At 41.6% G+C, this 27,956-nt stretch overlaps 1 protein-coding gene across 1 annotated transcript; it reads right to left on the bottom strand.

The window, feature by feature from the left end:
* Window positions 1-9,135: 9,135 nt before the first annotated feature.
* On the bottom strand, window positions 9,136-26,975 carry IFT57 (intraflagellar transport 57). Its single transcript, XM_080376174.1, has 11 exons — window positions 26,724-26,975; window positions 24,404-24,566; window positions 23,236-23,354; window positions 22,218-22,308; window positions 19,245-19,313; window positions 18,554-18,676; window positions 14,181-14,252; window positions 13,439-13,570; window positions 12,456-12,518; window positions 10,809-10,875; window positions 9,136-9,569 (listed from the first exon to the last, which is right to left on the bottom strand). The coding sequence occupies exons 1-11, from the start codon at window positions 26,945-26,947 to the stop codon at window positions 9,391-9,393; spliced, it is 1,302 nt and encodes a 433-aa protein (XP_080232300.1). The 5' UTR covers window positions 26,948-26,975; the 3' UTR covers window positions 9,136-9,390.
* Window positions 26,976-27,956: the final 981 nt, after the last annotated feature.

Raw genomic sequence — 27,956 nt, 5'->3', positions numbered from 1 at the left:
ATGACAAAGGAGGTGTTCCAAGACAACAGGGAAAAATCCAAAATGAGTATAAAGGGGTAATAATATTATAGGAGATCTTTATTATAACATTATGAGATAAAGTGCCTGGCATTCTGCCATTCTCCTGTCCAATGTTTAATTTAGCTGTGAAGGTCTTTTTCAAAATCAAATTCAAGAGAGCCTGGAGGGGCGTGAGGAGCAAGGAATCTGTTCTCTCTCGAAATGAAAACCTTTTGTGAGGTGGAGGTGGGATCACTTAATTGTTTCTCTGACAGGACTTCTCAAGAGCAAATTCAAATGTAAGAAACGCTAAGTACGGGAGTAATTAGCAGAGTGGTTTAGTTATTACGTACCGTTGGGCTGCCTGCTTGGTGAAACCCTTCGGGACTGGCGGGAGCCGTCGGTGGCTGATGGGGATCAGCGGCCAGCCTTGCAGGCTGCAGCCAGCCCGCCAGCTGCTTTAGCCGTGGATTGCCAGCAAACACTCCCCTGTGCCTGCCTGCCTTCTGTCTCCTGTCCCTTCTCTTCCCCAGGGGCTGCTGAGCCGGCTGCGTAGGGGGCTGGGCAGGGGGGTCCCGCAGAATTTGTTTTCAGCCGGATCTGTGAGCTGTTCCAGCTCATCACGCTGCTGCACGTGGGCAACCCGTGCGGGCTTGGTTAGAAAGGTGCAGGTGAGGAAACCAAACGGGCAACTGAGCCTACCTGCGGCAGCCGCTCGCTGGATCTGCCTAAGCCAGCAGTAACACTGAGGTCCCACGCTGCGTGTTTGGTTTTTCCTGCGCCTCCAGGCAGGCTTCACCCCAATGGCCACCCACGGGGCTGTTAAAGCTGGGACGAGGCTTTCGGAGCCGGTGTAGGCAGCCCATGGGGCATCGCCATCTCCAGCTTGGTGGGTCTCCGTGGAGCCAGGAGTCTTCCCAGGCAGACTGGCACAGGTCCAGGCATGGGGACATATGGTTGGTCTGTGGCTCTGGGGCAGGATGCCAGGGAGGCAGGCAGCACTCCAGCTGAACCCTAGCTTGAACTCTGCAACTGGCTTGCTTCGAGGACAGCATTTTAGTCTCGTCATGTGGCCGTCTCTCCACCTGAAATTGGTTACACCAGAGTATTTTCAACCAACTTGTTGTCACAAATCTTCAGTTTTGGAGTAGGGACAAAGAAGAAACAAGGAAGAAGTTATTTTCTGAGTTATATGAAGCAACTTTAAATTTAGCTTATGGCTCTTCTCAAGGAGCAGGTCTCCAATGGATGTTTTTCCAACTAACTTTATTTAAATAGAACTGCCTTTAAACTTGCCTGAAGCGGTAATTGTGGGTTCTGCCCTTCAACAGCCAATTTGCACTTGCAAACAGGAAAAAAAAAGGAAGTGTTCAACAGGAAGTCCACCAGAGTTACCCTGTGAACTGAAAAAACCCTGTAAACCAGCTTTAGGTTTCTTTGAAATTTCCCTATTGCTTGCAAAAATTATACTGGCTGTACCAAATCCAAGAATAAAATCCTGTTTATCTACTGGATAGCAGCAGATAAATGCTGTTCATCTTCAAAGAGGGAGGAAAAAGGCAAGGAGGAGAACAGTGATCAGGAAAGAGTTACTGTAGGAAGGTTTTTTACCCTTTCTGCTCAAGGTAGTAGCCAAACAGCAATGATTTTATCGACTTGTAGCTGTTTCAAGTAGGGTCTTGCTTGTACTCTGCAACAGTTTACACTGTGCTGAACTCTTTCTTTGGGGCTGCAGCAGATAACGTAGTCTCTCCCTGGATAACAGCTGGAACAGCTCCAGCTATTCACAGACCAGAGCTGGAAGACCTGCTTACAAAGGAGGTCTATGCAAAAACCAGCATTATCCCAGCGTATTCAGCTCACTGGGCTCTGCCTCCCTCCCCCCCCTTCCGTTTATAATTTCCTTTGCTTGTGTATCTGTTTCTGAAGCCGCTTCGCCTCCGTCCTTACCTAACCTTTTGGTTTCCCCCTGTTTTTTCACGTCTCCTTATTTCCTTTGATTTCCTCTTGCGGCTTTTGGACATCAAAGGTAGTTCTGGTAAACATAAGGTTGGTTTGTTTGGGGTGTTTGTGTGTGCGCATATGCTGGGGGGAATGTACTGTGACTTACATTAGCTTATGTTAAGGCTGTAGTGAACTTCGATTTCATACCAGTTTGTTCTACCCACCCTCGAGACCTTTTTACCCCCTTCCTTTAAGTGAGCTGCACCTTTTCCTATCAATTATGCTTTTTGTTTGCTGTTCACTCTCATAGCAAATACACTTGCTCCGGTGCTTCTGCTTCCTTTCTCTGCAATCGCTGCCACCTTATGTCCCTTTGCATCACAGAAACAACTTCATCCAGCCACCAATGACTTTTCCCACACTGCAGCCATCCTGGTTTTTTCTAGGAGTGTTTCTCTGTCTGGCCATGCCCAATTGTTTTCTCTCACCCACCAGCTTTTGTCATCCAAGTCCATCGTCCACGGGAGTGCTTATGGTCCTTAACCTTGTCTGCCTTTGCTTTGCACGCTGGTACTGTTGCAGATGCCCGTAGGGTCCCGTTTTCAGGTCTCTCCAAGGCAGAGGCACAGGGTATGCGGTCTGCGATTCGGGCTGGCCACTGACAGCAATGCCCTTGTTCGCCTGAAGCAACTTTACATAGGAATCTGCAGTTGCTTCCTCCTGATGAGGTGACACGCGCACCCAGGAATATGATTTCTGGGGAAGAGCAGCAATAGGAGTGATGTAACTGCCCTAGCTGGTCATGTGGTGGGAATGGAGATCAGCAGGGATGCTTGAACACCGTTGGTTCCCGGGTGTCCTGGTAAGTGTAATGCAAAACAGCCGCTCAAAATAGCAACTGTCACTTGAAAAATAGGACTCATTTTGACACGTTTGGCTGTTCTAACTGTATAAACCATTTGTAGGGCTTTAATGACTCAGTGTGAAAACTTGCCTGCACAGCTTGTGAAAGGTGAGGTCAATGCTCAAATTAGCCCCAAAACTAGTCCACCAGGATGCTTCTTCTAGGGCGGTGGTCCTGAGTGAAAGGGGACCCTGAGTGCTGGCAGCTGTTCTCCAACACGGGGTGAAAAGCACCAAGAAGTGACTTCCAGTACTAACCTGACCGGCTGCCGAAAACAGACGCCTTTTTGTCTGGCTTTTGTTTTCAAATGGCCAATACGAACAGACCAGCACTGGCACCATTGTCTGTAATAAATGTGTTTTCACCCAGTGGAAGACTGTGGCGTGTTGTAAACAATTATGGCACTGAGTAAAGCATAATTGATCACAGAAGTGCCACAAAGGATACATTTGCCAAAGCATGGTTTAAAGATCAGGATCTGTATAATGGAGCGAGCACACTTAAGACAGTGAAAAGGAGGTATCAGCATTCTCTGGGAGGAACCATAAAATGGAGTGTCATAAAAAGACTTCATAGCCCTTTACCATTGTTGAATTTTCTGCATCACAGCAAAGCTCCATCTTCTGCTTCTCAGAAGGTCCCTTGCTCTGATAAACTAGTATTTTGTATTCTGGGTAACTGAAAAATAAATGCCATGTTTCTTCTCAGATGCAGACTTATCGTTGCGCAGAGAGATCTTTCTGTATGCTAATAGTCCTGTTCATTGCTATATTCTTGAAGATTTACATTGGGATCACTCTTTAAAACCAGGAATGGCAAATTCGGGTGTCACAGTATGTGGCCACAGGATAAAAATCTGGGTCCTACAGGGAATATTATAGCTTTCTAAAGGCTACATCCTGTGGCTGTACCTTCTCGCATTTCTTCTTTTCTTCCACCCCTGGACAGAACATCTTTTTTTCACAAATAAAAGGTTCCCTCCTCCTAGCCAAACCTTACGCTGGTAAAGGTCAAGTTACGCTGCTTTGAAACTCTGGGTATCAATACAGCTCTTCAAGATGCAGATAAGAAGGAAGTTTCTTTGCAGAAGCAGGTGGTCAAAATATAAGGGGTTTTGAAAGCTGCAACACAAAGACATCTCCACACAAAGAGATAAGCAGATGCGTCTACAGTGCTGAGGCTTTAGGCATAAAGGTTACAGCCTATGAAGAGAGAAGCGGTGGCAATCTCAAAACCACGGGTGAGGCGGGAAAGCTAATCCCAACTCACAAGATCATTTAGCCTGACTCCAAGAACAAGCCAAGAGATCAAGTCTACCAGGAGAAGCCTTGAATTTGTGAGCAGCTTGTGTGTTTTATTTTCTACTTTTTGTTTGACTCACTGTGGGCACAGAAGTTACCACCTGGCTTCATCAGCACTTTATCCTCCCCCTGATTAGAGCAATCAATGAGGCACTGAATTTTGCTTAGCTGCTTTTAGCAGGAGAGTGACGAGCACCACGATGTGCACCTTCCTTCCCTATGCAGCCGTAATAGTAAATTCAGTCTGCCCGGCTTTCTACAGTCTCCTACGGGGTTTGCTAAAATACTCTGCAGGGATGCGAAGGCTTGTACGACAGGGTCAGTGGGGCCAGCTTCTTGCTTCTGCTCTCCTCCTGACTCCTCCACTGCACCCGTGCCAGCGGGCCTGCGGGCAGCGCCTGCTTGCACGTGGCACTCTGCAGAGACGCACCAGGTAGCTTCCACCCCGGTTCGCAGAAGCTCAGACAGACGGACCACAGCAGCTATAGTCAGGTCATGTTGTCAGATTTTCAAGTGTTTGGAGCGAAATGTCATCACAGAGTATGCTGGGCACCTGAGAGGCATGAGGATTAACTAGAAGGGACAAAGGGAATATATCTATGCGAAGGCGTGTTTTCTGTATTTAAGCAAAGGTAATACAGAAGAGCTTTTTAAAGGAAGCTTTTCCATTCCATCCATTCAGATTTGTTACTTGCATATCAATCCTGTTCACAACAGGATTGTTTTTCTTCTCTAACACAATTCTCTTTTTCAACAGAGATCTCACGAACCCAAACACATTGTTAAGTACATTCTTATTCAAACAGAAAGAACAGAGTAAAACTAGCCAGTAAGTGAAAGACTAGCATTATTCAAATTGTTCTTTACTCTCAGCAGAAAGCTCTCAACCTTGCTTATAGCAATGTCACCTGGGAATAATTGTTTGCAAAATAGTAGGGCTGTTACTAAGCGGCTGAAAGACAGACATTTCCAGTAACACCAAGCCCTGGAGCAATGGATGAGTATTAGCTAATACCCGAGAAAGCCCTGGAAATGGTGTTTGCTGAAGAGAAAAACAGTTCGAGAGGAGGAAATGGTAGACAAAAATAACTTTTGCAATCTCAGAACCTCCTGTGGAAACTCCCCACCTATGAACAGTATTCATGCAGAAAAGCTGGCACTTGTATCCCCTGTTTACTTAAGTTCACAGGCAGCGATGTCACAGGCCAGGCTTTTCCCTAGTGTTATTTCAAGCCTTTGTCAGAAAACACCCAACCGTTTTGTAAAACATTAATACACCAACAAGAAAGCGGAAAGCAGCGGTGCTGGGGGAGCTGAGGCAGGGCCCGCACAGGCGTGCTGTCGTGCTGCCGAACTGTGCCGATGAAGCCCCGCGGCGGGCAGGACGCACGCACGTGCAGCTGCCTCGCGGAGGCACACTGCAGCATTGACAGTCCGGCAGCGGGCCGAGAGCCAGCGTGAAAAGAAACAGCATCACACCAATTTCTTCTTTTTTTTTTTTTTTTTTAATTAACATTTGTCAAACTTGGAGAGAAGCCCAGGCTGCAAAATTTGGATGCAAAATTCAAAGAGCTCAGAAGCTGGAAACGTTCACATACACGCTCTTCATTTATGCCTAGTCTTTTTTATAGGTCATGCAGATATGACTTAATTGCTCTTACTGTAACTTACAATTAGCATTACAGTGATTTTTTTATATGTTGTAGTGCACAGCAGAGCTACAGTGCAAAAAAGGGTAGCAATATTCAATAGTAGGTGGGCATTTGTTTTCCTTTTCAAGAAAGAATTTTCCCTGAAGTGCCTCTCTTTCGGGTGAGGGAAGGCCTTTAATGCCATCAGCAAAGAATGAGTATTTTGATGAGAACTGGGAGTTGTTTATAACAGCTAGCAGTTTCTCAAATTCACGTGAACTTCTGGTTCACTTTCCTGCACTCACTGATGCAAGTTCTAATGATTAACTTGTGTCATTACCAAAATCCCAAATCCCTGGCATATGACTGAAAGCCACTATTAAACTCTTGCAATTTCAGTATTAAGCCACTAACTCCACAGAATGATTTTCTATGCGAAAATTGGATTAAGAGGTAAAAATCCAGCCCTTACTTTATACTTCTTACCAGCACAGCACATAATACTCAGCAAATCATGCTGTTTGCTGACATTACAAGAGAATGGGGATGGGAATACTATGTTTATTAAAGACAGACAGTAACGCACATAACATCACTCTAACACCCTCAATAGCCTGTAAACTGCACCTCTAGTAAGGTACCAAGCACTGGGGCTCCTTCCAGTTCCTAGCAGGGCACTTGCGTCCTTTACATCCTAGCCTAGAGGTAAGATAGCCCAGGGGAAATAAGGCACCGAGTCATATTCTGCGGTTCAGAGGGGTTTCCGAGCTGCAGAAACCCGAAGTAGTAATACGTTGCTGGTGTTCCTTCTCTGGAGCTTTGAGGAGCACATGCAGGAGAGCGAGCTGGCTACTGACGAGCTTTCCTCGGCCACACGTGTCCCAGAGCCAAGCCCCAGCTCTCCCTGGGGCCACATATAGACTGAACTCTTAACAGTCCTCACAGCGAGGACAAGACCTGTGGCTTCTCTGACCAGACTCGGCAAATGGAACTCCTTGTTTGTCCCTCTGCGCTACTTCTGAATCTGTCTACAGCTCGCTTCTATCTGGCTTCTAGAGGACATTTAACAGTGACACCGTGCCTCCATGCTGATGTGTTTCAGAGGACGGAAAATATTAAGAGACCTTAGAAGAGGAGAGCTGTATATAAAAGTTAACTCTGATAAACAGAGCTTCTGCCCCAAATAACTCTGCAGAAGAAGAGACTGTTTTACAGCACAGCACAGCTTCCCATGCACGTTACTAACTTAGGGACACCTTCGTTTTGTTAGTCCTCAGTTCCGACATTGCATTAGATAATGAGAACATATGAAGTAATGCGAATCAAGTGATTTAATTTTAATGTGGCTTCTGCTTCCTGCATTGATCCAGCAGTGGAATAATTACACAGATAATTGCTTTTTTAGAACAGCCTTTCAGGCTGCTTGTTAAGACCTCATTGCTCCCCCCATGCTTTTAAGCAAGGCGGTGTGGCCACTTGCTGGAGCAGTCAGCCTGCTGTCACACCAGGGTCAAGCGCTTTGACTGTCCAAATGGGCAAGTGCCATTCTTTGCCAGATGGTTATCACTCTTGAAACAGGAACAGAAGCATCCCGCTTAGATTAATGCGATTTCAGAGAGTACCGTGAAGAGTAACGTAGATTAATTACCTATAATTAGCACACTATTTTAGAATTCCTTTGGCATAAAGGAGACTAGCTTTTCTTCTGGAGATTTTTCTAACACTTTAGAGGATTTTTGGCCATGCTTGTCTCAACAGATTCATTTCTAATAGAATAGGAGGCTCGACTCATAAGGGAAGGTTTTTGATTAATTGTGTTTGTTATATTAGCACAAAGGAGGAGTTTTTTGGGGGACAGTATTTACATAAACAGCATTTATACAGCACAATATTTGCAATTCAAAAGCATCAGTGAGCTGCTCTGCAGGCAATAGAGAAGGGGATTGCTTTATCTTAAGTTGAAGTAAACTCATTGTTAAAGTAAATATGCAGTAGCAACACCACCTAACAAAGGGAACATGAATAATAACTTTTCTAATTTAAGCTGAATGTGGGAGGATATAGGTAGGCAGCAAAAGGTTGGAAACTGATTTCCAGTGTGATTCATAGAGATTTTCAGCAGTTGCTTGCACAGGTAAATTATAATAGTTGACATTTACATATAGCTTTTCACTTATTAAAATCTGATGGGCTTAGGGCTTTTTCTTTTCGGCGAATGAAATACTGAAGCACAACAAAGTTAAGAAACTGGCTCATGGTACTGACTGTGTCAAGCGTCTTGACTTCCAGACACAGAACTGATCCACTGATTCTGCAAAATGCTGGTCACTTTTATGCAAGAGAAATTAATTAAGATGAATGGAATTGCCTATGGAAGTTAGCGGAGGATTTTAATATCACTGGAACCGTACTGTATTGTCTGTGGCTTATGAACAATGGTAACCAAAAGGATGTACTATTGCTTTAATAAGGTTTTTAATTTTGTCCTGTGCTCCTTCATTACCAGTAACATCTAGAATCACTCCCTACCTACACATTTACCAAGACGAAGGGAGCTCCCAGTTGCCATTACATTTCCAACCCCTTCCTCGCACATCTTTCTTCTCATTCCACATTATACAACTAGATTTGGCAACATTTTTCCTTAACAGAGGTCAAAATTAAATGTTCTGACACAAAACCAGAAAGCAAGAATAACCCAAATGATGTCCATGGAGTTCTCCTACATGCTATAAATGAAAGCACCATTTGACCCAATGGTAATACAAAGTGACTCAAACAATGATGACACATGGAAAAAAATTACAAAAGCCGAAAGCCAATAGTAATTTCCCAACAGTGCTTCCCACATTCTTAGGTCTTAGATTTTATTATCATTGCTTCTGTTGGACGCAATGTAAAAATAAAAATAATCAAAAGAACCACTCATACCAGTCTGTCTAGAGGACCACTGGGGGAAAAAAAAAAAAAAAAAAAAAAAGCGAGGAATAAGGTGGTTGTCCATTCACAAATTTGTTTAGGGCTGCCCTAGGAGCCTGCCAATGTTACTGAAACATCAGCTTGTTGCTTGATTCATAAACTTCACTTCAAAGCAATTACAATTCACTTTTACTTGCAGCTGATACCAATTTTGACCCAGCCTTTTAGAAAGGGTAATGGCATATTACTTCAGTATCATCAATTAAATACTTCATACTAAATGTATGTAAATGGCAATAATAGACATTTTAAATTCCTTTCCAGTACTTTGCAAGCAATTTTCTTTCAGCGCTATAGAATATCAAGATTACAGGCTGTCAGTATCATTCTATACACTTTCACACTACATAACATTCTCCAATGAAATAGAGACACATTCATTAATAAGAATTTATTAGCATATTTGGAAGAGATCTGCAGTAAATCTTCACAGCACAAAACTAAACACAGCTCCATGCTGAGTCCAAAGCACGCATGTTACTTCTTAAAAGTGCATGTCAAGCATCTTCTTAAAAACAAACAAGAAAAAAGAACGTCTCCCTCCCCCAGCAAAAAGGAAATGTATAAACTAACAAAAAAGCAAATGGTAGAAAACTGTATTTTGGACAAACCATGTCCATTCCAAAGAATTTTAATAGGCACCTACTGCGGCTTCTGGAATCATTGTTGCATGCATATCTCTAGTCATATTGGATTTCTCCTTCAGCTTTGACTGTAGTAACGTGTGTTCCATTACACCGATCTGTATGTCCATCTGAATGGTTTCTTGCTTCAGTTTTGTTAAGGCCTGTTTAATCTTCACTAGAGGAGCTGTTAAAAAAAAAAAAAAAAAAGAAGATAAACAGAGCAACTCTGTCAGCTACTTAACAGAAAAGCATTATTTTCTATAATTCACTCCTTAAAATTGAGTTGAATGAACAAAAGGGCGTTCTACTCTAAAGACATGATTGTACTGATACATCATTTTTAATATGCAAGATACTTTAAAGATAGAAATAGGCAATGACAATTTTGCTGTCTTTTTGACATCTAAGATCTGCATAAAGACGTGCATCAACATTAAGACAGGTCTGTCAATGATGTGTTTTCCTTGGCTGAGAGCTTTATCCCGGTACCTGACTTGGCATTTGGTAGAGACTGAAGACACCTTCAGCAGGAGGTCATCTCACCTGTGAAAAGCTATTAAAATGTTTTGTGCTCCATACTCTGCTTCTAATCCCTCACTTCCCACTATTATCACCCTAGGGCTGCTGCTGCTGCATCACATTGCTCCTTATAATTCTGGGCTCTAAATTTTGTCCTGGCCCTTGGCCATGCCGTAATACAGAAAAGGTGTTGCAAGGCAGGAGAGTAGCTCCTTCACAGCAAAGCAAGGGTGCACAAAATTTCCTTAAACAATAACACTTAAAGCTACTTAAGTAAATTAGCTGTAATGTTTACAGTTAAATACGCATACAGCTTGCATATTTAGCCCTACTGTAACACACACCAATTTATTTCTGCATTTATACTCTTTATACATTTGCAACAGAATGCATTTATCAGCAAAAATCTCAAACAATCAAAACCCGAGTCCAAGACAATTAATTCAAATAGGCACGTAGCTTTAAGTATTAAAAAAGTCCAAACATCAAAACACCAAAATGAATTTTCTCACTGGCTCCAGCCAGCCTTAGTCAGGAGATCTAACAGCGACTGCTAGAAACTACTTCAGAATAAAAGGCGTGGAACCTCTCAGGTGTGAATTTCTTCCAATAAGTCGGTAGCTATTCAAAACAGACATAACCCCCTTTTTTTTTTTTTTCTTTGATTTTGACAAATAATTTATCAAAGGGGGAAATCCTGGAATATCTACCTTCTGCAGACTTACATAACATATTCACAGAGGTTTAGACTCTTGTTTTCCTTAGACACCTTTTAGAAATTAAATATTGATATTTTAGACTAGTCACTCAGTTTGGTCCTGTTTTATTTTTCTTTAATAACGGACAAATTATGTAGCTGTCACTTAGAAAACAGGTACTTGGTTTGAAGCAAAAACATACTTACCACCATCAGTCATACTGCTTCCTTTCTCTTCTGTTTCCTGCTTTACTTTCTCCAATACTTCTGTAATCTTAAAACAGATATTTTTTTTTCTTAATTAAACCAGATGAATGTCAAGTTTAAAAAAGAAAACAACAAAATTCTCTGCTGAATAACTGCAAGTTTTAAAGAAATGAACTAAACTGTCTTAGTGGCATACAGAAGAACGATTTCTTTCAGCTGTTAAGAAAACTTAAATTTCACTAAATTAACGTTGTGAGAATTATGGCAGAAAGAGTAAAAAGCTGGCTGAACAGCATGGTGTTACTGAGAATCTGTGCATCCCAAATCAATAAAAATAACAGTGTATTTGCAGTTTTTGCTTGTATGTAGTTGTTGTATGATGCTGGATGGAAGACGGGAATCCATATCCCCGCAGACCAAGGGTCACCAAATGACCATGCCAGCTGCCCTTCTGGAAACGATTTCAGCAGGTTCCAGTAGAAACCCGAGAAACAGCACTGCAGCAAAAGAAGGTGCAGCAGCCAAGCCTGCTGGCACTGGTGCTAGTAGTAGGTATGTAAAATGCACGTGTGAAGAATAAAAGTGCATTTTAGTAGTGACTACCTAGCAACCAGTTTGCCTTTACAGACAAAGAAGAAAAAGCAAATATATGATTCTAAGGTAAAGTCCAGGTAATAATTCAGTATTTTTGCCTATAATATAAAAACGACCCTTCATTACAGCTCCAATAAGCCTTTTCAGTAACAAAACTGAAACATGGCTGCACTGTTATTGCGTACCTACAGCGCTACTGGTATTGCCGAGGGGGCTGAGATTTGATGGAATGCTTGAAAGCAGATCAGTAGTAATATCCAGCGTGTCTAGTTTATCTCAGATACGCACCACTGCATCTACATAGTTTGTAGGCTGCCAATTAGTAACATATTAATCATTACTAATCAGTCAGTAACTTCCAAAGCACGAACACATTATAAATCTGAAGTAATTGTAAAGTATTCTCTTTTTCAAGCTTCCTTCAGAGTGAAATAAAAAGAAACTCTTAATTCTGCAGAATCTGTACGCTTAGAAATCGTTGCTAGAAAACTCTGATGAAACTGCTCTATTACCTCCTGAAGTTGGACTAGATGATCGTTGTAGGTCCTTCCAACTGAGCTATTCTATTATATTCTAACCATCTCAAGCTTGTTTTACAATTTCCAGCACATTCCTATGGTGTGACCTATTTTATGTGACTACTCCAGACGCTTTATCATCTAATAAATAAAGTGGGTTTCAAATTGTTAATTTTAACTAAAAATAAGAGTTAAACTTTTCTTCTTGCAAAGAATTATGGATGACTTGATTAATCCTTGATAATTCTAGGACACAGGTTATAGAATACAGAATATTTACCCTCTTTTACAAGCTGGGGAAATTAAGAGCTCACAATAGCTTACCCAACTTCACAAGTTAAAAATCAATGGCAGCCTGGGTTTAAAATTCAGGGACTGGACTAGATTGCCTCCACTAAACAAACAAATTAATCTTTTACCATGAGAACAAATCAAAAAGAACTGGGTTCTTACAACTGCAAACACTAACTAAATGCCAACTCTCTGACGGTTGTTTTAAAATAAGCAAAAGCAATTACAGGAAGATGTGTTTTACCTCTGAAAGCACTCTAATCCTTTCAGTTACTCCTCCGCTTCCCTCCTGGTACTTCTCTTTAGCCTGGAAAGAAACATGGTTTTTGCTGTAGTGACAAAGCTGAAGGAATGTATGCAGACAGCTCAGAGACACCACCAAAACTTGCTCTCACACGTCCCAGTTCCAGAAACCCTCCCACAAAGGCCTGATGACGTCTACAGCACTACATGTATGAAGAGAGGCTTGAAACATCAGCCCCTGTAATGACTATAGTTAAAAAAAAAATTAAAGTTTAAAAAATTGTAATAGCCCTAATACGTACACGGTAAGAAGTTATGTTTTCTAATCATTTACTGAGGAAATAAAGAAAATTTGCCAGAATGCAGACAGAATTGAATCCTGAAACCCAGAATACTTCTTCATCAACAGTAAATTACTATCTTGAAGTTTCTCAAAGTTTAACAGTAAGACCAAGAGAAAGCACCGTGGTCAAATCCTGTTAGCCTTATTTTAACATCATGCCCACGAGCAGGAGTGCTAGCCACATGGCAGCTCATACAGGCCTCCTAACTAAGGGATGAAAAAGCTTCTCAAACAGCACTGTATTGGCATAAAAGCTAAATGAAGCAAAGTAATCAGAGTGCTTTGTGCATGTTAGCACGAGTAATCAATGTAAGAGATGAATGCTGGACCGAGACTGTAGTTTTTCCACTCCTCACAGATGTGTGAACTTCACAGGGAAAGCAGAACTAGCAATTTACTAGCTACTCAAGATTGGCAACAGATTTACATAATATTCAAGCAATATTCCCTTGTAGAATAGTTGAATAAAAATTGCTAGTTTAGCTTAAAAACTATATAATTTGACAGCCAATCAACATTTCCCCCGCTTTATATCCAGCAGCAGAATTCACAGATAACTCCTCCGAGTCTTCTTTGCTTTCACCCTCACTTAATAGCAAGTTAATACTCGAGAAGACAACAACAAAAGACCAGGGCATTACCTCACTGAGCAAGGCTTGTGCTGAGCGGTACTCCTGAACCAAGTGCTCTAACTGATTGTTGATGTACTTTTCCCTGCTATTGATCTTTTCCAATGTTCTGCTGATTTCATTATGGAGTTTGTCAAGGTAACCCTAGAAAAAATATGTTTTGTGGGTTGACAGTACATAGATAGTATGCAAAGAGTATTAAAATGATGCTGTAATTAAGAAAGAATATGGAAGCCTAAAGTGTGAGAGAAAAATAGGACAGAAATGCTGTGTTTAGCCAACAAAAATTATTCCTAATGTGTTCTGGTTTGCCTACCTCCAAAATACATTTCAAGCTTTACTGCTTCCATCACTCTCCCCACCTCCATTAATTACAAATGTCAATGTCAGTGAGTTACTCTAATAATAGTATTTGACAGTGTCTGGGGGTTTTTATCAGCACTTATTTTCAGATTGTACAATTGTATTATTCTATTTTACCCTCTGAAGTCAGGATGTACTTATGATAATCTATACGTTAATGAACCCCAAAATCCCTGCTAATCCTCACATATACGCTTCTTTCCCAGAAGATATTCTGCCAGTCCTGCTGTCCCTAATCATCATGTCATGTTTCCCTTTTTAGTTTTACAGCATTAGGACAAATAAAATGAAGGGAAAAAATAAACCAAGGTAGTTCTTAACGTATATCAAATAAATGAGAAAATAAAAATGCTGACAGATCAGCTAAATACTCTGCACATACAAGACATACCCTAGTTTCCTTCAAAGAAGATTCAATTCCATCCTTATGCTGATGCATTTGATGTACATGAATCCTCCAATCCTAAAAGAGATGCCACAAAGTAAAACATAGGTAAGAACAACTTTTATCTTTCTCTTGTTACTACACAAAGGCTGCTATGCAAGGCAGGGTCAGTTCTCTTTTATACTATCACCGTGTAATATTCTGCCACTGCCATGTTTATATCCAGAGGCACTTGCTTAATGTGACACAATTTATAAACCTCCTGAATGTCACACATGACACTCGGATTCATAAACAAACACTGACATCCTCACTGATACCACAGTAGCTATGCTTTGTAGAATCTGTTTCATCTTTGTAGAACTGTTTCTGCTAGAAAATACTCTGGGAGCAAATACTGAAAATACTGATTATAGCTGCATTAGCTCAGCTTCCTCTTAGACAAAACAAGTGCTTCAGATACCCAACAACTACCAGTTCCAGACTATCAGATCTTTTTATTCTTACTAAATATTCTTACTATTATCAGGAAGAACAGAAAGACACGAGAGGGGCAGAAATACCTAAACTTGTTTTTTGATAGTGGGACAAAGTTAGAAGCAGAAGAATTATTTGCAGTTTTTAGGTCACAGGAAACAGGCATGGACGCAGGGATGGGAGATGAGAAAAGGTGCTGTTTTAACTCCATAGGTAGGCATCTTTTTCTCAGAAATCAATTCTAGTTCCCAAGCTTTATCACAGATTTTTCCTTATCAATGCAAACTTCTTACATCTCCCAGACCCAAAGCACAGCTGCAGACAGAGTGTGAGTTCAAAATGAAGCAGAGCAGCAGCACTGCAGAACACTGCTATTTCAGTATTGTGTTTCTGAATGTGCTAAAAATATTTTTAAGCTTTTGGCACTGTACTGGTCTAGGGGTGAAAAAGATATATTAATGTTAATAAATCTTTATTGCTTGAAATCAAACCTTAGGATACTTTCTTGTAAAATAGGCACTGTAAGGATACGTGGAAGATGACAGTGTTTGTTTCAGTAACACTATCTGATCAAGGATTTTATCAAAAAGGATGCTAAGCAAAACACAGAGAGGCACAAACCCGACCAACAAACAATAATGGAGACAGTAAAAAGAAACAAACCTGGCCAGTTACACTAATGGCTAAGGGTATGGGAGCCCAAGAATGTATAGGTACAATTATCTGATAGAAGACCTTGTCAAAATGAGACAAAGAAAAAGGGGAGGAAAAACCCCAAACCTACAGAGACACAAATCTGTCAGGCAAACACTAACAGAGACAAGGACAGGAAACAGAGCCCATCAGTCACGCTAACTATTGGGCTATCAAGAAACTGCAAGCATCACTTCAAAGCAGCTGAACCTGGCCCTTGCAACTGGTAAGAATGCAGACCTAAGGATTCTGGATGTTCCAGATGAGGGTTGGTGCAACTATACAAATTGAGGAAGCAACATGCAGGGGAAGGGGACTAAGGAGGAACAAACTGGGGGACAGAGAGGGGTGTAAGAGGGGCTAGTCATGTGTAAACTGTTGCCAGTGAGTCCACTTGTCTGCCTGAGCCCTGCGTCTGATCACTGCAGTCTGCACTATTTTTTTATTAAATTATTTTTTAATTCTCTTTCTCTGCAACCTTTCTCTACCCTGTGCATGTACAAGCACTGCAAGGGTGAAGTGCCAGCTGCTGGTGAGAGGTATGTGGAGCCAGCAACGGGAATCAGAACAGGGCTGCAGATGTCCCAGGCCTGTGGGGGGCTGCAGCCGGAGAGAGTGGGGCGGTCTCTGTGCCAACCACAGGAGCAGCTGAAGGTCTCAGCCACCAGGGCAAGACCAGCACATATCCCAAAATCCAGCTACTGGGAAGGACCAGTGTGAATAAAGCAAGTGAGGGGCTCAGTACCAGCAACTAGAGCAGGACTGTGGGTCACAAGCTTGTGCTGCTGGTGCCAGCTACTGGAGGGGGGACAGGCAGCGTTTGCATCTCCCCTAAACCTGCTGTGCTCATGTAAAATCTGATAGCAGACTTAAAACTGAATTAACCATCAAGTAGTAGGCCCTAGATCTAGGCCTGGGTACGAAGCAGGCAGGGGGTGTACACTGGTACTCAGGGGGACCCACAAATGCAGAGTGCCCTTAAGACGAGCGCGTGAGTGTCTGCATCTGCTTGTTGGCAAGCATCAAGCCAGACTAGCCAGCAAGTGGAAGAGCAGCAAAACAGTTAAGATGGCCCAAGATCCAGGCAGGGGGATCAGAGAGACAGAAGGACCATGCTGAGAGTTGAGGGATCCATGAACGTGCATGCATTACTCAATCTAGAGAGAAGGGGAGCTGTGCTTTCACCACTGAACTTCAATCTTCATTAGCTGAAGAGGCAGGGGGCCTGGCTGTCTATATTTACATTTTATGGGAGTCCTACAAGTGCTGTTGAAGACAGGGCCTTGTTTATGGCAGTTTGTGTAGCTGGCCATGTCAGGGTCCTGTGTGTCTCTGTGATGCACACTTACTTTGCTACTGGCTGAACCTGTGAACAGGAAAGAAGCAGGAAAGAAGCAGGAGCTGCATCCACCCGTCTGGGATGGGGACCTGCGGGTCCCCAGGCATGTGGGGCTGGGCTGAAGCAACTGAGCAAGAGGAATTCCCAACCCCGGAGCTCTGAAGGATACAGCCACTTATACAGCCGCACACTTAAACATGTGCCATCCTTCAACCGCAGGCAGTTGCACTGACCTGACGTGAGGCTGTTCCCCTGCGCAGGACATGCGCTACCAAATGACGGGTGCTTGTGTCTCACTATCTCTGAAGAGCACAGCTGAGCATCTCCAACAGCTGTTCAGCCCATGAGGTTCACCTGCTGTCTACAATTGTGCTGCTGCCCGCTATCCTCTTCTGGAACAAAACAAAGGCTAGCAGAGAAAATGTGCTTATGTTGGGTTTTAAGTTTGCAGCAGACTCAAGAGCTTTTGTTGGTCTGGTGACAGTTCTTCACAATTTGCCAAACTCTGGAGTTTAAATAAAAACTACAAATGCCTCCTGCTCTGTCCCCACCCCCTCCCTAGCCCAGGACTTCACAAATAAGATCTAGTTTTTAATGCCACTGATTAAACCATTAACCCTTTCCTGGTACTATGCTTACATGCATAGCCTAGGACACAGAATAGGATGTTTTTCTTGTAGAATAAAAAAAGGCCAAACACTCCTCTCCAGTTATTTCTGAAAACATGAAAGCACAGAAACTAGAAAAAGAAGAATCCCCCTTTCATGTTCATTTTGACATAATCCTTAAAGCCAAGAGATGGTACATTAAACTGGAACCTAATAAACCTCAGTTCCTACAGTGGCTTTAATTTCCCATGTACGTCTAAGTTTTAATTTCTTACTGTGAGAATCAAGCATGATGTTCTCTGCAACAGATGGGCTTGCCAAGGCTCAAACCAGGCAGTTCTTCACACAGAAGAATGCAGTAGGACAGACAAGCAATTTAGTGGACAGTTGAGAGCTTAGCCTGGTTTTGGCAAGATAATTATCTTTCACTGAATTCTGTATCACTGCTGCGGATTGCTCCAACATCCCAACTAGCTAGGTCACTACCAATGAGCAATTCCAACACCGCGCTGATCTGTGTGTGCTATACAAGCTCCTAGAAAGAAGGGTTACGGCAATGCCAGGAATAGGTCCTAGGTCTGGACTTGCCAAAAGATAGATGTCTACTTCTAAGGTGCTCATTCTTGACTGTTTGAAAGAGATCACGGAGAGAAATACACATTTCTAAAAAATTATGAATTCATCTTGAAGTAGTTATCTGGATAGGTAAGTAAAATCACTTTTAACAAGTACTCTTTTTTGCTGAACATAAGGAGAGACCGTGATGACTAGATCAGAGAGGTACAGACCTACTTTATTGTCAGGAAAAATTTGGCAAGATTAATTCCATATAATCAATCTTTTATGTGGTTGACAAATGTTGAAGATAAGAAGTTCATCAGCTCTATTCCAGGAAGGTGTTTTGATAGCTGCCCAACTGAGGATATAATTTTTCAGAAGTGTGAATACACTGGAAATGTTTTTTAACAATTGAAGACGTTTCCACTGAATAAATATATGGACATAAATATACAGAAATAAGGTGCCCTGTAAGTAGCAGAAAAAATTATTCTTACATAATATTGGGAAAAAAAACCTACTGCAAATTATGGCTTCTAGGGTCAAAGTAAGCGACAAAGGTTCAGACAAGATAGCACTGGAGAGCCTGTTATTCACAATTCTTGGCATGACAAAAGAAAAAATTGTAAATGGGAAGTGGACAACACTGACTGAAATAAAACTTCAATCACCGTACGTACACACACAAATCCAATCTCCCATACCTTATTGTCAGTCCTGACTGTAACTTTCAGCTGTGGAAGCACACGTTCCACTTCCAGATTCCATTCTGCTGCATCTGTTGTGGACTGTAAAATCTCTTCTTGCTTTGCAGTGTCACTCATGTCCTATGCAAAAATCACAGAGTTTATATTAAAAAAAAAAAAAAAAATCATCATTATGCATAGTAAGAACTGTTAGAAATCATGTTACAATGGCTTATAGTGTTCATAATCAGAAAAATATTTATGTTCAGAATGATTGAGACTACAGATGTAACAGATTAATGGGTTTCTTGAATTCCTAAAGATTAGGAATTAAAATGAATATAGCTTCTCATCATACTTACAATTGAAAAGAACAAAATGTATATAACAAGAAACCATAACACGTTCCAGAAATAAGGGGGGGGGGGGGGGGGGGGGGGATGATTAAAATATATTCCAGAAAGTAATACTATGTTTCCCTAAAACTCTCTGCAAAAATTTCTTGAAAATGTTTCCAGCAACCTTGCAGTGATACCAGTTTCGAAACTGGCTGCACATTTTTCTTTTAAAAATAAGCTCAGACATTTCAGCTGGAACATTTTTTCAAGGTTAGACTATACAAGGATTTTCAGACTTAAATCCAAAAGAAATAAATTGCTGCTACAGATGTAAAAATCTCTCAACAGAGGACTGCCGGGTAATAACTTACTGATCTGTATGTTTCTGCCTTTAGAACATTCAAGTCAATAAAATTTTCTTCATTGTCTGACTCTTCTTCCTTAAGGAAAGTTGCAAAATAAGACTTCAGTAAGTACTGCAAGACCTTTCTCAATGATTTTAGTATGCAGGAGCACAAGAAAAGGAGTATTAAATTCCGCATTTCTGAACAAAACAAGACATGGAGAGTTTCTGATAATGGAGCTTGTATTTACTTAAAATCTTATGAGGATACACAATATCTGGAACAAGCTAGAAGATGAAAGCTGCCCCAAATTTCCCTCAGGGTACAACAGTATTTCAGAACTACACCAACTAACCAAGAAAAAAAACCCAAACCCAAGCCCTCTCACAAAAATTATTATCAACAAAACAAAAAAATTATCAACAGTTGTATGGTAACCATAATATCTTAAGTGTTTCCTAAAGCTTTACATTAAAAATAAAAATAAACCAAAACAAAAACCAAACCACAACCATACATGAACATAGTTTTCAAGATGTCATTCGCCCTACATATTTTGAATTGCAAAATGACACATTTTCAGTGTGCAGAGGCAATCAATTTGTTTTCTTGCCCAAGACACTACACGCTGGGCTGACGGTTTTATAGATTTCTCTATTATAATCTCAAAATTGCATTTCTCAGTGACCACGATCAGCTCAGAGCCCATCACTGCATACGTAAACTCAAAAGATGCTTTTTCTGTGCACTACCCTCTATCTATACTGAATTTCACCTGCTATTTTATCACCCATACAGTTCACCCTTCTGCACCTGGCCCATCTGTAGCTCTCTGTTAGCTGTCTTTTCCACCCAGGTAAAATTTCATCATTCACCTCCTTTCTAGACAAATCATGAAAACTACAATACAACAGGTCTTAGCGTAGAACCCTTGAAGACTCAGTGAAAACCTGGGAGCTTATTCCTTTACCTTACCTAGTTTTTAACTAACAGGGACCACTTCATTTTCTTCTGGCATGTTTGGGCCCTAGTTCCCTTAATACTTGCAAGAAATTAATGGTGACTAGATTGGGACTATCTTTTGCTAAATGGACAATATATTATTTGTGCAGCACTTAGAAGACCATATGACAACACTACTATAACAACAAGACTAGTTATCAGAACTGAGAAGTCAAACTATGCAGATTTCCTTGCACACCCAGCCTCGCTGGCTACTGCTGCCTACCTAATACGAGCTACCCAATTCCCCAAGATTTACAGAACTAGGCTTGTGTGTCAGCCTCATCAACTTTATTCAGAAGAATCAAAACCAAAGAATAACCAATGAACGTCAGCATTAGTATTTGACTGCTGGAAGTACTGCTAAATTCAATTATGGATATAGCGAATACATCCAGGACATACAAATATATTGGCAGCAACAATGGACTTGGGGGGAAAAAAAATTGCATCGTCATATAATTATTCCCTGTAGAACCATTAGGGGCTCTAGAAAGTGATTATCCACTTTGTATAAACCTAGCTCAATGGTTTTATTAACAGGTAAACTTACAAAAGCTAATAGAACATGTTATTTGTGAAAATCATGGCCTAAGATACTACCTGATAGCAAATATAGAGGTTCTTTGAATGGTTTCAACTGTGCTTTAGCTAACTGTTTCGTCTCCACTTCCCAGTTTTAAACGGATTAGGCATTAACAAGACACAGAAAAGAGCAGACAGCTAACTGTTTTCGTATCTAAAGCTTTTAACCAACAGGTTACTTTTTTTTGAGGCCGATCAAACACACAATACAGAATGTCTTTTATTCTTCTCAGAATTATCCATGACTTCTTCTGTGGAGACTTCAAAGCTGACAAAAATGCAAGCAGACATCCATATAACAATGTTTGCATATTGTATGGAATTTAAGAATAGAAGTTTGGTATTTTTCTTGGCTAATAATGAGAAAAATAATGCAATACTTAGGAAAACTATGAGAAGAGGAAGAAAATAAGCAAATTCTTCAACTGTTACATTCTTGTGGACTATTGTGTTATATAAATTGGGACTATAATCAGAACCATATGATAATATTGCTGGCAGTCTATTTCCAACTTTTATGACCTTTAATTTTTCCTAAGCACTTGAAAAATGTGAACACAAAAATGGGATAGTTGTGGCATTTTCTATCCAGTATTAATGGGCCTTAATACACCAGAAAAATGTTTTCTTCTCAAGTAATTTACTGACACGTGAGCACTTCCAGGCACACAGCTTTCAATATTTTGGTTTTGCTCTACGTTTACTTTGCACAGAACCATCAGCTTTTGGAGAAACTGGATATGAAATAAACTTCTTTTTGTAATTTTCACTTTAACTGTCTGCAGTCAAATTCCTTCTCCAAAAAAGCCTGCTGACTTGTTTAAGTCAGCAGAAGAGGACTCACTTCAAAACTGACAAGAGGCCTGTGAAAGTGACAATGTCTTGAGATCACATTATACTACCAGCTTACAATGAAGCACCTTCTCTCATAAAAATCATCTTCTCAGAAAGTCAACCACCAAGAAATTACTTCTGTTCAACATCCATCCACCAGTAAGTCCTAAAAGCATATTTGAACTTACAGGTGTATTTCATAGGCTGTTTCATAGACACGACAACTTCACTGTAGTCATTATAGTTAAAAAGCAGGAACAAATAAAACAATTGATCCTCAAACACTGACTCTATGTAATTTTAATGTATGGTTAGATTCCACTTCACTTTCCGTTAACTATAAATGCAGAGAAGAACATATGCTCTGTCCCGAAGAGTTAACAACCTTATCTGAAAGGAAACAAAAACTCTACAGCAAAGCTGACAATGCAGGAATGGAGATGCACTGTCATTTGGACAGGGCAATTGAACAGCTAATAGAAAAGACTCATTAAACAAAACTGAAGAAAATGAGCAATGAGTAAAAATTTCCTCATAGTTGAGCAATACTAATAATCAAAACCAGTCAGGTAAACCTACCACAACATCCTCTTCCAGTTTATTAAGTGTTAATTCTGCGTTATCTTCTGTTATTTCTTCTTCTTCTAGTTCTTCTGTTGGATATGCTGGCCTGAAATTAGTTCACAGAACAGCACAACTTTTAAACACAGTACATGGGAAATACCTCTAAACTGCTCCTAAGCAAACAGAACATTTCATGAGAATTATGGGCGAGGTTGAATATGACTAGACAGCGATTATAAAATTACCAGTCACCCTTAAATGTCTTTGTTCATCTTAGTCTGTCTTAAAAGTAAGGGCTAGTTAAAATGCCCAGCAGTACAGTACATTCATACTATAAAGACATTTGGGAGTATTGTTTTCGCTTTTGGTCTAACCTCTTAAAATTCAAGTGCAAGTCACCATCGACTTACTTTCAGCCTACAGTAAAATTTGTGTACTAACCAGAAGTAACAGTAAAATATTTCCAAGGTAGAAATTACTTTACTATATCCATTTCAAAACCCATCATAAAGAAAGAATGAAATAACACTTCTAAAGAAATTTTCATATACTTGAAATTGTCTGTCATCTACTTTCTCCTAAGATTTGCTTCAGATTAAATACTCAAAGTTACTGTAGCCTACTTGTAACATGACCACATACTGTGCATCCCTCCAACTGAAGAGGTCAAGAATTTAGCTATTGACTGATAGGACTTAAAAGGACACAAACTGTTGCAACTCAACTGTCAGATTAACATTCCTATGCAGTTATGCATAGGAAAATGACCAAAAAATATCATCCACCAGACCTTTATTAATTAGCTAAGTTTATTAATGGCCCACACTCACCCTGCTGGTAATAGACTAAATCATGTGAAATTGCATTAGGAATCAATTGGTCCCACTGCTTCAAGCCTTGTTGAATTTTGCATCTCATGAAACATCAAGTAACTTTGGTTTTAGTCCTTACTAGTTTTTGTCTTTACAATTACAACTTACATTTGTTTGCTGAAAAAAATGCATAAGGGAAGATGCTTAAAAGTGTACTATACCTTTTCCAGCTAAAGCCAGTGTATTTCAAGGCTTCTTCAGCTAAACAGTCAAGAACATAGCACACTTGCTCTCCGTAACCTGCCTTTAATTTTGAGGGAGGAAAATCCACAGGCCTTCCCTAAAATAAAGAGATGTGCTGTTTACTAATGGCTGCTCAGCCTGAGCTTCCTCTCAAGGAGGTAACAAGATTTTTTACACTTAAACCAAAGTGTCCATTGTGTATGAAGATTTTACTAATGTTAACTCATATTCTTCCCCTATGCAGCTCCAATCAGGCAATAGAAGGGAAAACAGCAACCCAAGGAGCACATACAGCATCAAAATCCTAAGGCACCTCATACAAGGATACTCATAGACAGCAGAAAAGTCAGAAGCCACAAGGGAGCTAGATGGTCAAGCACACAAGTGATACGCTGGCAAAATAAGAACAGCTATGGAGAAACTCAAGCACTGAGACAACCACCAGCTTTTCAACATTGTCTTGTTTGTTCCAGATTTTATTTATAAAATTTTTATTTACTGCTGTCTGCAGAATAAACATCTTAGTTCGTTACAGTTTAACTCCTTTAGAGAAGTGTTCTTAACATCATTCACAGCTGCACCACAGTATAATCTTCCGTAAGATTGACTTCCTTTAAGTCAATATACTCTCCTGACCTTTGGCATTTTGGTTTTTTAATATTGAAAAATATCCCAATAGTTCCTTGCACTTCATGCAGCCTTTTGCTCCTTCACAAAAAAGAAAAAAAACAAACACACACAATTCTAAACCATTTCCTTCACTAAGAATTATACCATTGACTTTGGCAGGAGCAGGATCACAAGCACTGTGCAACCTTTCCAGATAAAATCTCTAAATTACTACTATAAATGAACAACACTACAAGAAGTAAGCCCAATTTAATCCATTGTACGGACTGTGGAACAAAAATAATTTAAATCATATATAATATTGTAAGACTGGTTTTGTAAAAATTAGCAAGTAGGTAGAGATGGTGTAAACTTCCAATTAACTAATTAACATACTGCAAACTTATAGATAGGAAAAGTCTGTCCAGTTCTCAGGAACATAATCAGACAGGAGAGGAAGTGTGTCATTACTGTTACTTCTGAAGGTGATGCACGTGCTTGAAATATGCTTGGGAAAACAGCATGTTCAACACTTACAAACGATCGCAATTCTGAGAGTACATTTGCTATTATTGCATTGGGGTCATCACACTCCTGCGGCTGTTCGAAGGGATGTCCTGCTTTAGTGATAAGCCAAGCAGCAAGGGTGCAAAACATAAAGAACTGCTCACCGGGATTAGTGGGCAGTGCAAAGTAGTGCCTGTTTAAAAAGGGGAAAAAACGGTAAATATTTTGAGCTTTTGAAGCTCTTACAGCATTATAGGCCAGCAAAGGCTAGAGAGGAGTTTCTTTAACCGACCTTCTCAATGAGTGATCCATCTGAACTAAATTCAGGATGCCTAGTTTCACACAAACCCATAGTAGGCTAAGTTTTCTACACGCAGCTATCTGTTTAAGCAAGTTATTAATCCAAGCTTCCAAGGAATCGAATGGAAACCGAGTAGTTCTCTCCCCTGCCAGCAGGACTATACAGCTTCAGTTAACCACTACCAAATTTCCCCAGAAACCCAAGTTACTCCTCTTATTTACCTTGTCTCAAGTCACAATGAGCTCAGTTCTGTTCTCATCTAATTTTAGGAATGCAGAATCCATCTCGTGACTTCATAAAATACCACCACTGACTAATTAAAAGTCTATGCAATGGATTCATTAAAATGGTCCTTGCGTAACATAAAATACTTAAAAGCTCAAAAGAATGAAAAGTCAGAGATCCGCAACTGCCAATAACTTGTAGGCCATGACTGAGCTGAGATTTAGCAAAATCTCAGGCATTTTTCATAGGGCAAGTGATTTACACTGCAAGAAAAAAATTAAATTTGAAAAATATGCTCTGAACAGACTGGCAAAAGTGATTGATAGCTACTGTCAATAGTAGGCCTACAGGCAAACAGCCTACTTGAAAAACAAAATTAAAATGATCCACTGCTAAAGCTTTATATCTTTACCCATGACACTGGAAGCCAGGGTGGATTTGTCTCACCTTTTATCTACTTCAGAACACACGGACAAATGCTTTAGAAGCACATATTGCTTTCCATTAAGGGAATTTAGACAAAAAGCACAATGAAAGGTGTCTGTTTTGGGTTATATGACTATGCCTTTTCAAAAATCAGTAAGTAAATAAACTTTGCACAGAGTGACCACATGAAACCTTGAATGGTACTTCCCTAAGGAGGTGAGAACAAATTTACTAAGCTTCACTGCCTAGAGACGTGTCTTCTTCCTGCATACTGGCCTTATGCACGCCATTATACCACAGTAACTTCACCTCCTGTTGCCTTAACACCCCCAAATACTCCTCCTGACAACAGCAACACATCTAGTTCCTTTTGCTCCAGTTCCCCAAATCTCTTCCCCTTCCCATAGTTCTCAAGACTGGCAAGAGGCTGGTTTACTTAAATCAATGCATAAGCTCAGATCAGGAGCATGTTTTTGGAGTGATCCTTCTACCCATCCTCACCTACTGTGCTTCGAGTTGCTTTAGAGAGCAAGGTACATAAACTGAATCTATTTGGGATCACAGTAAATTGAAAGATGTGGTACTAATGAGAATTCATTAGTCAGACCACGATTTGTCCCCCTGCTCACTAAGGTGGACGAAGGTTTGCTTCCTGGCTCCAAATATACTGATGGCCTGACAGCTGGCTTATAGCCCCTGTGCTTGTACTCCAGCATCTTTCCCAACAATTAGGACAATGTTTTTCCCCCTACCAAACCATTGCTTACAGAAATCTTAACTGTGTGCCATGCTGCTGTGGAGCCTAGTTAGAACTGACAGATGGATTTGGAAGTTATTTGGGCTGGTGGATATTTCCCAAGTTTCCTGTCTCCCACCATTATTTAAAAAAAAAAGAAATAATTACATACTAAACAAATATGTAGTAGATATGAGAAATCAGAGCTAAAAGCAACAGGTCCAAGCCCCCTTACAAATACCACAGCCACGTACTTAACAATACAAGAAATTCACTTTGAGTTATTTTTTGCACAGATACACTGGCATGTAGGTACTGGGGGCAGGGAAGATCAAGCGACGTATTTACTTATCACATCTCAGCCCTCAGCGGGACCTCCCATTTTTAAAGCTTCAAAATCACACAGGGAGCTGCGGAGCTGTCTGTCAGCTTCTGCCCTGACCCGAGCGCCTCGTCCTCCGAGCGGCAGCCTCCCTCCCCCGCGGCGCGGCCCTCGCTGCGGCCCCGGCAGCTCCGGGCCCTCACGCCTAGAGCTCCGTGCCACGCCGGGACCCCGCCCGCAGCCCCGCGAAAGCCTCCCAGGCCAGGCCGCAGGCCTCCCTGGGGCCCTCCGCACCCCCGGGCAGCGGCGCCAGCCGGCCGGCGGAGCAGGCGAGGGGCACCTGGAGAGCGGCCGCATGTTGTGAGGCCGCAGCGCCTCATCCTCGTAGTTCAGTAGCTTCAGCTTGTCCAGCAGGTCCTCCATCAGCACGAACGTATGATAGGCCGCGCCCGGGCCCCGCTCCGCCGCCGCCCCCTCCTCATCCCGGTCCCGGTCCCGGTCCCGCTCCCGGTCCCCCACCCCGCGCCGTGGAGCCCCGCCACCCCCCACAGCCTCCTCCGCCATGTTGGGGCCCGGCCGCCGCCGCCACCCGTAACCGAGGCAACCAGCCCTACCAATCCCCACCCGTCTCGTCCTCGAAGCCCACCTCCTGCCCCAATCACACGCCGGGAAGCTGCGCCTGCCCATGGTGAGGACCAATAGTGATGAGGCATTCTAGGATCATCAGCCAATCACTAATCCAACTCAGCGACAGGGACCGCCTCACCTCGACTCTCTCTACCAACCGCCGCTGAGGGGGCGGGATTGTAACTCGTCGCGTTCGCAACTTCCGCCCAGTAACCATGGAGACGGCGGGCACCGCGTGAGGGCAAGATGGCGGTGGTGTTGTGATGCAGGAGCGTATAATTTCACCCCCGGCTCGCACCGGGTGAAGCCTCACGATGAGCGGCTTGGCTGGCCTGGGGCTGTGTTCTATAAAGCTTTGTTGCTCGCCGTTGGCCTGATAGGTGGCTCGGCCCTGAGTGTGTGCTGTCCCGCAGGCCCAGCGCCAGCTCACTTACCGAGGAGAGGTTATTTTCAGCCCTTTACCCTAGTTGTGCAGAAAGCCAGCAGTGGTTTATCACAATGCTGGGTGCATGGGGGATTTTTCTTCCTAGCATGCACACCAAGTTACTTGAGGGTACATGTTATATACCGTAGAGTACCTGCATATTCATAGTGCAGCATTCATGCACGGGACTGATTAAAAGTTTCTTGCTTCCAATGCACATTAGTACGCATCCTCAGGCAGAACTGAAGTTTTTCACTAACTCTGCATGCTCCCCAAGTGGGATTTTTGCTCTCTTTCAGGGGTGCTGTTTGAGTTGGAGGTCACAGATCTCCCATTGCCACAATTACCTTTGTCCTACTTCCCACTGATTTTTCTGTGGATTGCAACACCTTACCAGCTTGTCTCCTCTTGCAGCCAGGACTTTCTTACCTGGAGGCTTCTTTCTGTGTAATTTAGATAACAGTGTTCATTATCTGTTACTTTTTCCCCAAGGCTGACTTCCTTAATTAGAAATCCCTTTAT

Source organism: Falco punctatus (genome assembly GCF_963210335.1).
Source record: "Falco punctatus genome assembly, chromosome: 2".
Classification (NCBI taxonomy): domain Eukaryota; kingdom Metazoa; phylum Chordata; class Aves; order Falconiformes; family Falconidae; genus Falco; species Falco punctatus.
The sequence above is the reverse complement of the archived record's forward strand: the minus strand, read 5'-3'. Positions and strand labels throughout refer to the sequence as shown.